The sequence below is a fragment of the Barbatula barbatula genome (genome assembly GCF_947034865.1).
Source record: "Barbatula barbatula genome assembly, chromosome: 2".
Classification (NCBI taxonomy): domain Eukaryota; kingdom Metazoa; phylum Chordata; class Actinopteri; order Cypriniformes; family Nemacheilidae; genus Barbatula; species Barbatula barbatula.
Window position 1 is genome coordinate 31,354,429 of NC_136767.1, and position 13,060 is coordinate 31,367,488.

A 13,060-nucleotide genomic window follows, 5' to 3' on the forward strand; every position below is an offset into this window, starting at 1 on the left:
AGACAGAAAGAAAAAGAGAGAAAGATTATAAATGGGAACTATCCGTGGTGCTGAAATGCCCCAAACTGATGATGCTGTCTGGTTCAGAAGTCCTGACATTCAGTTGGTTGCAAGAGCCGATGGGCCTTTTTTGATGGACCCCACTATAGTCCCCGCCTTAAAGTTAGAAGAGCATTGAACTTGCTTGTTCACTCTAAATGCATTAACTTAACCAGCCTGGAAAATCAATGTGATTTAAGAACCGCTTGCCTAAAACCTGAAGAACCATGTAGCTCCCTCTTTTATCCTCTCTCTTATTTCTTTCTTACGTTTTCATCGTCCTGCAGTGGAAATGTTCTATAGACGTTAAATGTTCTGTATCATACCATGCAACCCCACACAGAACATACACTTTTAATGATATGCTCTATACAGCACAAAAATACCTTTATTCTAAACAGTGCATACAACTAATCTACTCAGTTTACTCTTTTAATGATGGTCTTGTACTAAGGATATCATTTTATTTCACCCCGCTGAAATTGAGATTACATCATGTTGAGCTCAAAAAGGTTATCAAAGCAGCAAACATTGCGAGATGCATTACCGGAACTTCTGTTATACAGAATTGGACCACGAACCACCTGATTTGTGATTTAGTCCATATGGTGACATAAAGACGGATAGAAAGAGAGAGTTTGCCCTTTATTTGCCTGTAAGGTGTGTCCTACTAAACGCATAATTGAGACATAGTTGCAAATTAATTGGTAAATGTAAAAGTAGGTCCAGGCGGATAGATGGAAGCTCTACTTTCCCCGTTCTAATTTTATTCAGACTAGAGATTGGGTTTTTTTATTTGAAGTGACGTCCCCTTCCCTGAGTACCCTTTAAGGGCACTAAACAGCATTTTGGATTTGTCCAATATTCATTTCTGAGATGACTGGTTTAGGGCATACATCCCTTAATTATAATTATATAAATATATATAACTTGTAAATATAAACATTTACGGTTCCCCATATATATAAATATATAAACTGTATGTATATGAAGAGTTAATTTCCAAAATTAGATTTTAAAATGTTTCAAAGATCATATTTTTTATAATGTTATCATGTTTTTTTTTGTGTTAGTTAGCTGTATTTTGGAGTTAATATGACAGAAATGTGAACTGCAAGTGAATTATTTATGGAGGTAAGGGAATGTTTTTCTAAAGAGGAAACCTGGAAACAGATCTGTTTCTCCCCTGGAGAGACAAAGCTTTTAAGTGCTCCCATCTGGAGAAAAAGCAATAAAAGCATGCACAGAAACACGCACACGCACGCACACGCACAGTCTAACAGCAGGACAAAACAGCGTTTCTTCTGGCTTTTGTTCGATATCTTCTTTAAATGTTCTGGATGTTTGTTCTCTTTATCCTCCATCTTACATCAGCTCTGTACATACTGTATAATATTTCTCTTTCACTTTCTCTCATTTTCTTTAATAATCGCATTCGAATGCCTCACAAACGAAATATCAGGGATAAACAGAGATGGACAGAGGAACAGCATAACATTCAACACAGATCTATCAATTACCGCCAAAGAATAGAAAAATGATATAGATTTGTGCTCAGGGGTTCAAATACCTTGCAAAATCTGCAAAATGTTTGTCAGTTACCAAAGCCAACACTAAAGATTAGAGATGCATAAACCTAAAATATGAGAAATATCACTACTGAATGTATCTTCTGAAGCACCACACATTCAGAAATGCACGCATACACACACACACACACACACACACACGGATGGATGGACACAGACACACACATGGACACACAAACACACAGACGGACGGAGACAGACACACATATGGACACAGACACACATATGGACACACACACGGACGGACGGACACAGACACACACATGGACACACACATGGACACACACACACACACACAGACGGACGGACACAGACACACATATGGACACACACATGGACACACACACACACAGACGGACACAGACACACACATGGACACACACATGGACACACACACACACAGACGGACGGACACAGACACACACATGGACACACACATGGACACACACACACACATGGACACACACATGGACACACACACACACAGACGGACGGACACAGACACACATATGGACACACACACACACAGACGGACACAGACACACACATGGACACACACATGGACACACACACACACAGACGGACGGACACAGACACACACATGGACACACACACACACAGACGGACACAGACACACACATGGACACACACACACACAGACGGACACAGACACACACATGGACACACACATGGACACACACACACACAGACGGACGGACACAGACACACACATGGACACACACATGGACACACACACACACATGGACACACACATGGACACACACACACACAGACGGACGGACACAGACACACATATGGACACACACATGGACACACACAGACGGACACAGACACACACATGGACACACACATGGACACACACACACACAGACGGACGGACACAGACACACACATGGACACACACATGGACACACACACACACAGACGGACGGACACAGACACACACACACACAGACGGACGGACACAGACACACATATGGACACACACATGGACACACACAGACGGACACAGACACACACATGGACACACACATGGACACACACACACACAGACGGACGGACACAGACACACACATGGACACACACATGGACACACACACACACAGACGGACGGACACAGACACACACATGGACACACACATGGACACACACACACACAGACGGACACAGACACACACATGGACACACACATGGACACACACACACACACACACAGACGGACGGACACAGACACACACATGGACACACACATGGACACACACACACACAGACGGACGGACACAGACACACATATGGACACACACATGGACACACACACACACAGACGGACGGACACAGACACACATATGGACACACACATGGACACACACACACACAGACGGACGGACACAGACACACACATGGACACACACATGGACACACACACACACAGACGGACGGACACAGACACACATATGGACACATACACGGACGGACGGACACAGACACACACATGGACACACACACACACAGACGGACGGACACAGACACACACATGGACACACACATGGACACACACAGACACAGACGGACGGACACAGACACACATATGGACACACACATGGAAACACACACACACACATAGACGGACGGACACAGACACACATATGGACACACACATGGACACACACACACACACACACAGACGGACGGACACAGACACACATATGGACACAGACACACATATGGACACATACACGGACGGACGGACACAGACACACACATGGACACACACACACACACACACACACACAGACACACACATGGACACACACACACACATGGACACAGACACACGGACGGACGGACACAGACACACACATGGACACAGACACACACATGGACACAGACACACACATGGACACAGACACACACATGGACACAGACACACACATGGACACAGACACACACATGGACACAGACACACACATGGACACAGACACACACATGGACACAGACACACACATGGACACAGACACACACATGGACACAGACACACACATGGACACAGACACACACATGACACACACATGGACACACACACACACACATGGACACAGACACACACATGGACACAGACACACACATGGACACAGACACACACATGGACACAGACACACACATGGACACAGACACACACATGGACACAGACACACACATGGACACAGACACACACATGGACACAGACACACACATGGACACACACACACACATGGACACACACACACACACATGGACACACACACACACACATGGACACAGACACACACATGGACACAGACACACACATGGACACAGACACACACATGGACACACACACACACATGGACACAGACACACACATGGACACAGACACACACATGGACACAGACACAGACATGGACACAGATACACACATGGACACAGATACACACATGGACACACACACACACATGGACACAGACACACACATGGACACAGACACACACATGGACACAGACACACACATGGACACAGACACACACATGGACACAGACACACACATGGACACAGACACACACATGGACACAGACACACACATGGACACAGACACACACATGGACACAGATACACACATGGACACAGACACACACATGGACACAGACACAGACACACACATGGACACACACATGGACACACACACACACAGACGGACGGACACAGACACACATATGGACACATACACGGACGGACGGACACAGACACACACATGGACACACACACACACAGACGGACGGACACAGACACACACATGGACACACACATGGACACACACAGACACAGACGGACGGACACAGACACACATATGGACACACACATGGAAACACACACACACACACAGACGGACGGACACAGACACACATATGGACACACACATGGACACACACACACACACACACAGACGGACGGACACAGACACACATATGGACACAGACACACATATGGACACATACACGGACGGACGGACACAGACACACACATGGACACACACACACACACACACACAGACACACACATGGACACACACACACACATGGACACAGACACACGGACGGACGGACACAGACACACACATGGACACAGACACACACATGGACACAGACACACACATGGACACAGACACACACATGGACACAGACACACACATGGACACAGACACACACATGGACACAGACACACACATGACACACACATGGACACACACACACACACATGGACACAGACACACACATGGACACAGACACACACATGGACACAGACACACACATGGACACAGACACACACATGGACACAGACACACACATGGACACAGACACACACATGGACACAGACACACACATGGACACACACACACACATGGACACACACACACACACATGGACACACACACACACACATGGACACAGACACACACATGGACACAGACACACACATGGACACAGACACACACATGGACACACACACACACATGGACACAGACACACACATGGACACAGACACACACATGGACACAGACACAGACATGGACACAGATACACACATGGACACACACACACACATGGACACAGACACACACATGGACACAGACACACACATGGACACAGACACACACATGGACACAGACACACACATGGACACAGACACACACATGGACACAGACACACACATGGACACAGACACACACATGGACACAGACACACACATGGACACAGACACACACATGACACACACATGGACACACACACACACATGGACACAGACACACACATGGACACAGACACACACATGGACACAGACACACACATGGACACAGACACACACATGGACACAGACACACACATGGACACAGACACACACATGGACACAGACACACACATGGACACACACACACACACATGGACACAGACACACACATGGACACAGACACACACATGGACACAGACACACACATGGACACAGACACACACATGGACACAGATACACACATGGACACAGACACACACATGGACACAGACACACACATGGACACAGACACACACATGGACACAGACACACACATGGACACAGATACACACATGGACACAGACACACACATGGACACAGACACAGACATGGACACAGATACACACATGGACACACACACACACATGGACACAGACACACACATGGACACAGACACACACATGGACACAGACACACACATGGACACAGACACACACATGGACACAGACACACACATGGACACAGACACACACATGGACACAGACACAGACATGGACACACACACACACATGGACACACACACACACATGGACACAGACACACACATGGACACAGACACACACATGGACACAGACACACACATGGACACACACACACACATGGACACAGACACACACATGGACACAGATACACACATGGACACACACACACACATGGACACAGACACACACATGGACACAGACACACACATGGACACAGACACACACATGGACACAGACACACACATGGACACAGACACACACATGGACACAAACTCGGTTTTTCCAAGGCTATATCAGGACACTTCAGCCCTTGTGCCTCAAGTCACTGAACCTTGAGCACGGCCAGCAGTTCCCATAGCAACCTGCATGTGCAGCTTTATGGGATTTGTTGTGCAATTATAACAGCTTCAAGTCTGAAAGTTGAATCAACTCTGATGAAAAGTCTCCAGATGTTTACATTTATGATCATATTATTCAGGATGAAATACTGTCACATGCACACAGAGTTTACTGCTTTAACTATTTCTCCAGTATACATTATTTCAACAACATAACTTAATTAGCAAAAGTGTGCGGTACACCACTGAAGAAACTAGTAGGGTTTACCTCAATGTTTTGTGTAAATGTGCTTTTTTAGCCCAGTTTGTTTTACTGTAATAAACTGCGTGCAAAAAATAAGTAGATTAACACAAAAAATTTAGTCAATCCAACTAGTTTTGGAACTAGGACTGCATCCCACAATGCAATGTGCTTGGCTGGGCCTGTCAGTGTGATTAAAAAACAAAAAGCAATACTAAACTGTTATTTTCTTTTATCATTACTTTGAATTTTAATTCAAACTATTGGTGAATTGCCATCCCTCCAAGTCCTACTCAAAGAGCTCTTAATGTATAAACTCTAGAGGGAATAGTGCAATTGTGTTTAATAGATTTATATGGCTATATGAAATACACGTGTCTGTTTTTGCTATTCAAAAATGTATTTTTTTATTTGGAGCGACTTTTTGTGTGACGTCCCCTTTCCAGAGTACCCTTTAAGGGCACTAAACAGCATTTTGTTGAAATTTGTCCCCTACATGCCTTAATTATAATTACATAAATATATATAACTTATAAATATTAACATTTACGGTTCCCCATAAATATAAATATATATAAACTGTGTGTATATGAAGAGTTTTTTTCCAAAATTAGATTTTAAAATGTTTCAAAGATCATATTTTTTATAATGTTATCCAGTTTTTTTTGTGTATTTCTCAGTTATTGTGGCTTAAACCGACTTCAGTTCGACTGATGTTTGCCTAATTGGAATGCATAATAAAAACATGATTTTAGATACATTTTAAAACGGAGTTATCTCTTTTTGGAAATGAACTTCATTTGTAGATACATGTATACATATAGTGTCCAATTATTTCTTTCTTCTTTTAATAGTATGCCGTATACAGTGTGCAGTACACGCAGCTCCTCACTCACCGGTACAGCATGGCTTGTCTCTCTGACTGACAGTCATTGATGCTGAGGCCGCACTCTCTCAGGTAAAGCCCGAGTCGCCGTCGCTCAACCAATCTGTGCGCCGCCTCCAAAATCTGAGAGGCCAAGGCGTCCGTTTCTCCCTTCTGCCCCTTCCCACGGCCCTGAGCGAGCCCTCTGCTCCCCGCCATGCCCCCTGCCCCTGACGAGGGTTTAGGCTTCTTGTTGATCCCATACAGATCCTCCACTGAGAACTTGCCCCCCTTCCCCCCACGACCCCCAAACATGGCCATTGAGACCGACACGTCTGGCTTTACCGCAGATAATGTGTCTTCTGTTCCAGCTCTAGGCTGAGAGTGTTTAGAGTCGCTCCAGACGACAGGACTAAATAAAGATCAAAGAAAAATCTGATAAGAAAAAAAAGTGTCATTTAGAGATGCTACATTTATCTTAATAGACTAAAAGAAAACAAAAGGTCGCATTTAACACTAAAAGAAGTCCCAAAACATCTGCAGATGTCAAAAATGAAACACACACACACCGTTTGAAGAAACTTCTCCTGACCGATCTGAGATGATCATGAGGTCCAGACAAAATAAAGAACAAAACATTCAATTTCTTTCTCTCTTCCCCTGGCCTTTTCCTCTAGGAATGATAGGCAGCAGGGGATTTGCAATGATTTAGATTTAAAACACACACACACATACGCGCTAATGCGCGAGCAGCTGGACTGGTCCTGATTAGCAAAAAAACCTTGGATGAAACCGACCAGGATCCAACCGAGTGACATGATGCAACAGAGCAAACAAACTGACTGGACAAAACAAAAACTAAACCATGAGATCGTATGCGCAGGTCACCATCAACTATGCTTTTTGAAAAGATGGTAAGAAGAAATAAGAAATTTAAGTGTTGGATGAATTTGACAAAACTCATAAAAAGCCGTCTAGACCATTCCTATTTGATCTCAAATTTGTATCTTTGAGATAATTTCAATGGTTTCAGGAAACATTTGACAAGTCAACTTCAGAACGCTCACACCGACAAAATGAAGGTCACAAAAACATGTGTCTTAACATTGAATGATCTCTCTCTCTTTCTCTCACACACATGCACACACACTGCCCTTGATCCATTCAATGTGAAAAGGTTGGATTAAAAGGGATTAAACTCTTCTGTAAGAGACTCAGTGATTGACTGCCGTCCCTCCATCCTCTCGTTCCTTCTTTCATTCAATCAATCTCTCTCTCTTTCTCTCTCTCTCGCTCGGCTCTCTCTAATATTTGTTCTTTACTTATACTCTTAAAAGTAAAATAGTGTATTCTAAGTACACTTGGTTTGTAGGTGTACTATTTGATTGAATAGCCTACACTGTAAACCTGGATAAATTCCCAATACTCAAACATTTTGGGGCGGTTTCCCAGACAGGGTTTAAACCTAGTCCCAGGTGTCATGATCGACAACAATTTACACTGACATATCTTAAAATATATCAGTGCGATTGTTTTGTCTTAAGATGCACACCATTGAGTTTTGTTTTGTTAAGTATGTTTTTAAAAATTAAATGTCCTAATTTAACTAAGGCCAAGTCCTGGTTTAAACTGATCCCTGTCCGGGAAACTGCCCCTTTGAGTTTTAGATGTTCTTGGTGTTAGTAAGCATAACTTTCAAATTTGTATTACTATTAAGTTAAAGTTCTTACCAAATCTTAGCAAGTGCGACTTAAATATTTAATTTATCCTTTTTATGAAATTAAGTGCACAGAACTTAAATAAATAAGTACAACAGACTAAACTAAGTTTCTTAATATGCATAAATAAAAACCTTAGCAGTGTAATTGCAGTACAAATGAAAGATGTAGCTGTAAACTTGTTTACTACTTTAACAGTAAAGTATAATTAAAAGTATACTTCTATAAACTAAAAGTTGGGCCAATTTAGTCTCAAGTAGTATTTTAAAGCATTTTACTTGCAACAAAGTACACTTGAACTATACTTGACTACACTCAGAATAAGTATTATTTTAGGTATGGGGCAAAGCAAGACGACAGCTTTTCAACTAACTAAAAAGTTAAATCCCAACCCTTAAGCATAACCTAAACTATTGATTAAATTGACACGCAAGCCCTTAACCTAAACATAAAGCTGAATATACGGATTGAATGTTAACCCAAAAACATGTTATTGCTATATTTATTAATGCATGTTATTCATTTGAATAGTAATGTAAAACACAGGTTGTATGAATTCAAACTAAATATTTTGCAAGATGTGTCTTTTAGATTTTCTTTTCACTGGCAAACAAGTGACAGACGAAGCACTTAGTCAGATTGCACTAAATAAACAGCACTCTAGCACACTGCACATTAACAAAACCCATCTCCTGTATTTACAACCCTTCCCTTCACTCCGTTGTAATCAATGAACGGAAATGCTGAATGGTGTTCACCATGAAGCATCAGCAGTTCTTATAGTGCTCGACGGACGTATCTCTGCAACCACGAACAGATTTTTTGATCCTCTTTTCAAACGCCATCCAGATTTATACCAAAAAGTATCTAAACGCGGTTTTCCCACTAAATAAATGAATAATAATTTCACAATATGTTGTTGTCATGCAACATCCATGCATTTAATATGTGCCTGTACGGCAATAATATCAACATGCTTTAATATGATTACTATGCTGTACTATATTTTTAATTTAAAAAATAAATAATATATATAATTCAAAACAAATTCATTTAACCTTAAGCTTAATCCACAATGTAACATTTTCAATAATAAAATGAATTTTGCTAAAAGAATTATGCATCTTCGTTCACATGCTTTGATGTCATCTATATGTGATACCAAGATGAAAAAATAAAAGATTACGGTCAGTATAGCATGAATAGGGTCAGTATAGCATGAATAGGGTCAGTATAGCATGAATAGGGTCAGTATAGCATGAATAGGGTCAGTATAGCATGAATACGGTCAGTATAGCATGAATAGGGTCAGTATAGCATGAATACGGTCAATATAGCATGAATAGGGTCAGTATAGCATGAATAGGGTCAGTATAGCATGAATAGGGTCAGTAAAGCATGAATACGGTCAGTATAGCATGAATACGGTCAGTATAGCATGAATACGGTCAGTATAGCATGAATAGGGTCAGTATAGCATGAATACGGTCAGTATAGCATGAATACGGTCAGTATAGCATGAATACGGTCAGTATAGCATGAATACGGTCAGTATAGCATGAATAGGGTCAGTATAGCATGAATACGGTCAATATAGCATGAATACGGTCAGTATAGCATGAATAGGGTCAGTATAGCATGAATACGGTCAGTATAGCATTAATACGGTCAGTATAGCATGAATAGGGTCAGTATAGCATGAATAGGGTCAGTATAGCATGAATAGGGTCAGTATAGCATTAATACGGTCAGTATAGCATGAATAGGGTCAGTATAGCATGAATACGGTCAGTATAGCATGAATAGGGTCAGTATAGCATGAATAGGGTCAGAATAGCATGAATACGGTCAGAATAGCATGAATACGGTCAGAATAGCATGAATACGGTCAGTATAGCATGAATACGGTCAGTATAGCATGAATAGGGTCAGTATAGCATGAATAGGGTCAGTATAGCATGAATACGGTCAGTATAGCATGAATACGGTCAGTATAGCATGAATACGGTCAGTATAGCATGAATACGGTCAGTATAGCATGAATACGGTCAGTATAGCATTAATACGGTCAGTATAGCATGAATACGGTCAGTATAGCATGAATACGGTCAGTATAGCATGAATACGGTCAGTATAGCATGAATAGGGTCAGTATAGCATGAATAGGGTCAGTATAGCATGAATACGGTCAGAATAGCATGAATACGATCAGTATAGCATGAATACGGTCAGTATAGCATGAATAGGGTCAGTATAGCATGAACAGGGTCAGTATAGCATGAATACGGTCAGTATAGCATGAATACGGTCAGTATAGCATGAATACGGTCAGTATAGCATGAATACGGTCAGTATAGCATGAATACGGTCAGTATAGCATGAATAGGGTCAGTATAGCATGAATAGGGTCAGTATAGCATATACGGTCAGTATAGCATGAATAGGGTCAGTATAGCATGAATACGGTCAGTATAGCATGAATACGGTCAGAATAGCATGAATACGGTCAGTATAGCATGAATAGGGTCAGTATAGCATGAATACGGTCAGTATAGCATGAATAGGGTCAGTATAGCATGAATACGGTCAGTATAGCATGAATACGGTCAGTATAGCATGAACAGGGTCCGTATAGCATGAATAGGGTCAGTATAGCATGAATAGGGTCAGTATAGCATGAATAGGGTGAGTATAGCATGAATACGGTCAGTATAGCATGAATACGGTCAGTATAGCATGAATAGGGTCAGTATAGCATGAATAGGGTCAGTATAGCATGAATACGGTCAGTATAGCATGAATAGGGTCAGTATAGCATGAATACGGTCAGTATAGCATGAATACAGTCAGTATAGCATGAACAGGGTCCGTATAGCATGAATAGGGTCAGTATAGCATGAATAGGGTCAGTATAGCATGTGAAGGTTGAATATGACTAGGACATGTCCTTGACAGTCAGATGCTGAGCTACTTCACAGGCTCCTGTGACCCCCCAGCTATTTAGATCTCCAACATATGATGTCATTTAACAGTCTGTCGAGAGATGCCCACGCACGTCCATAACACAACACTGATGATGATGAAGGTCAAACACATCGAACAATAAAAAACATATAGAAAATGCACAATAGCAGACCAGTAGAGCGAACACACACACACAAGAAATGAGTAAGTCATAATGCGTGTTGACAGAAACCAAAGGCCGTGGACAGCCGTCAAGAGAAACTGGGATGAGTTATCAAGTCACACTAAACTAATATATAGTAACACGAAGAGCTAGAAACGGGAGGGACTGGATATCAAGATGGGTCCGGAATTCCTCTTAAAATGTAGGATTTCAGTCTTTTATCAATGTAATAGCAAATGCAAAATTCATACATACCTGTAGTGTTGGATTTTCTGCATTTAAATCTGCTAAATGTAATAAAGTAAATATTTATCATCTACTGGAAAAATAAGATTTTCTCAAACTTTGAAAACACAACGTAACAAGTTTTTGAAAAAGTTGCGTTTTGCTTTCATTTCTACTGTTTCTATATGAAGTTTAACATGCTGAATACAAAATTAATCAAAAAATGTACCGCATTGACTGTACTCGATTACACATTTCTGTATTATTACTCGTATACGCAGAAGTGACAAATTACAGACATGATACTGAGATTAACAAAACAGTTACTAAAAATGTGAAAGTGTACATTTGATGGTTTTTGTCTTTAAGACTACTGTCCAGACGAAGTCACCCATCATCGCTTCATCTCACCTTCCCTGTGCTACAGACAATTCTAGATGTCTGTACAATTTTCTGACAGTGACAATTGGAAAATAATTTTTAATATGTTTGCAAATTTGTACAGTTTTAGTTTATATCGTAATGAATGATATAAGCTCAAGATGTACTTGAGCTAAATATACACCAAAACATTG

General features: G+C 41.6%; 1 protein-coding gene across 1 annotated transcript in view; it reads right to left on the reverse strand.

Annotated features, from left to right (window-relative positions):
• LOC306903325 (voltage-gated potassium channel subunit beta-2) overlaps positions 1–7,730 on the reverse strand; it is a gene marked incomplete at both ends in the record, with an annotated part of 26,833 nt that extends 19,103 nt beyond the window's left edge. The window contains one exon of the mRNA XM_079472398.1: positions 7,447–7,730. Within this exon, the coding sequence (XP_079328524.1) occupies positions 7,447–7,730 (284 nt within the window). The remainder of the gene's footprint in view (positions 1–7,446) is intronic.
• Between the last annotated feature and the right edge of the window lie 5,330 nt (positions 7,731–13,060).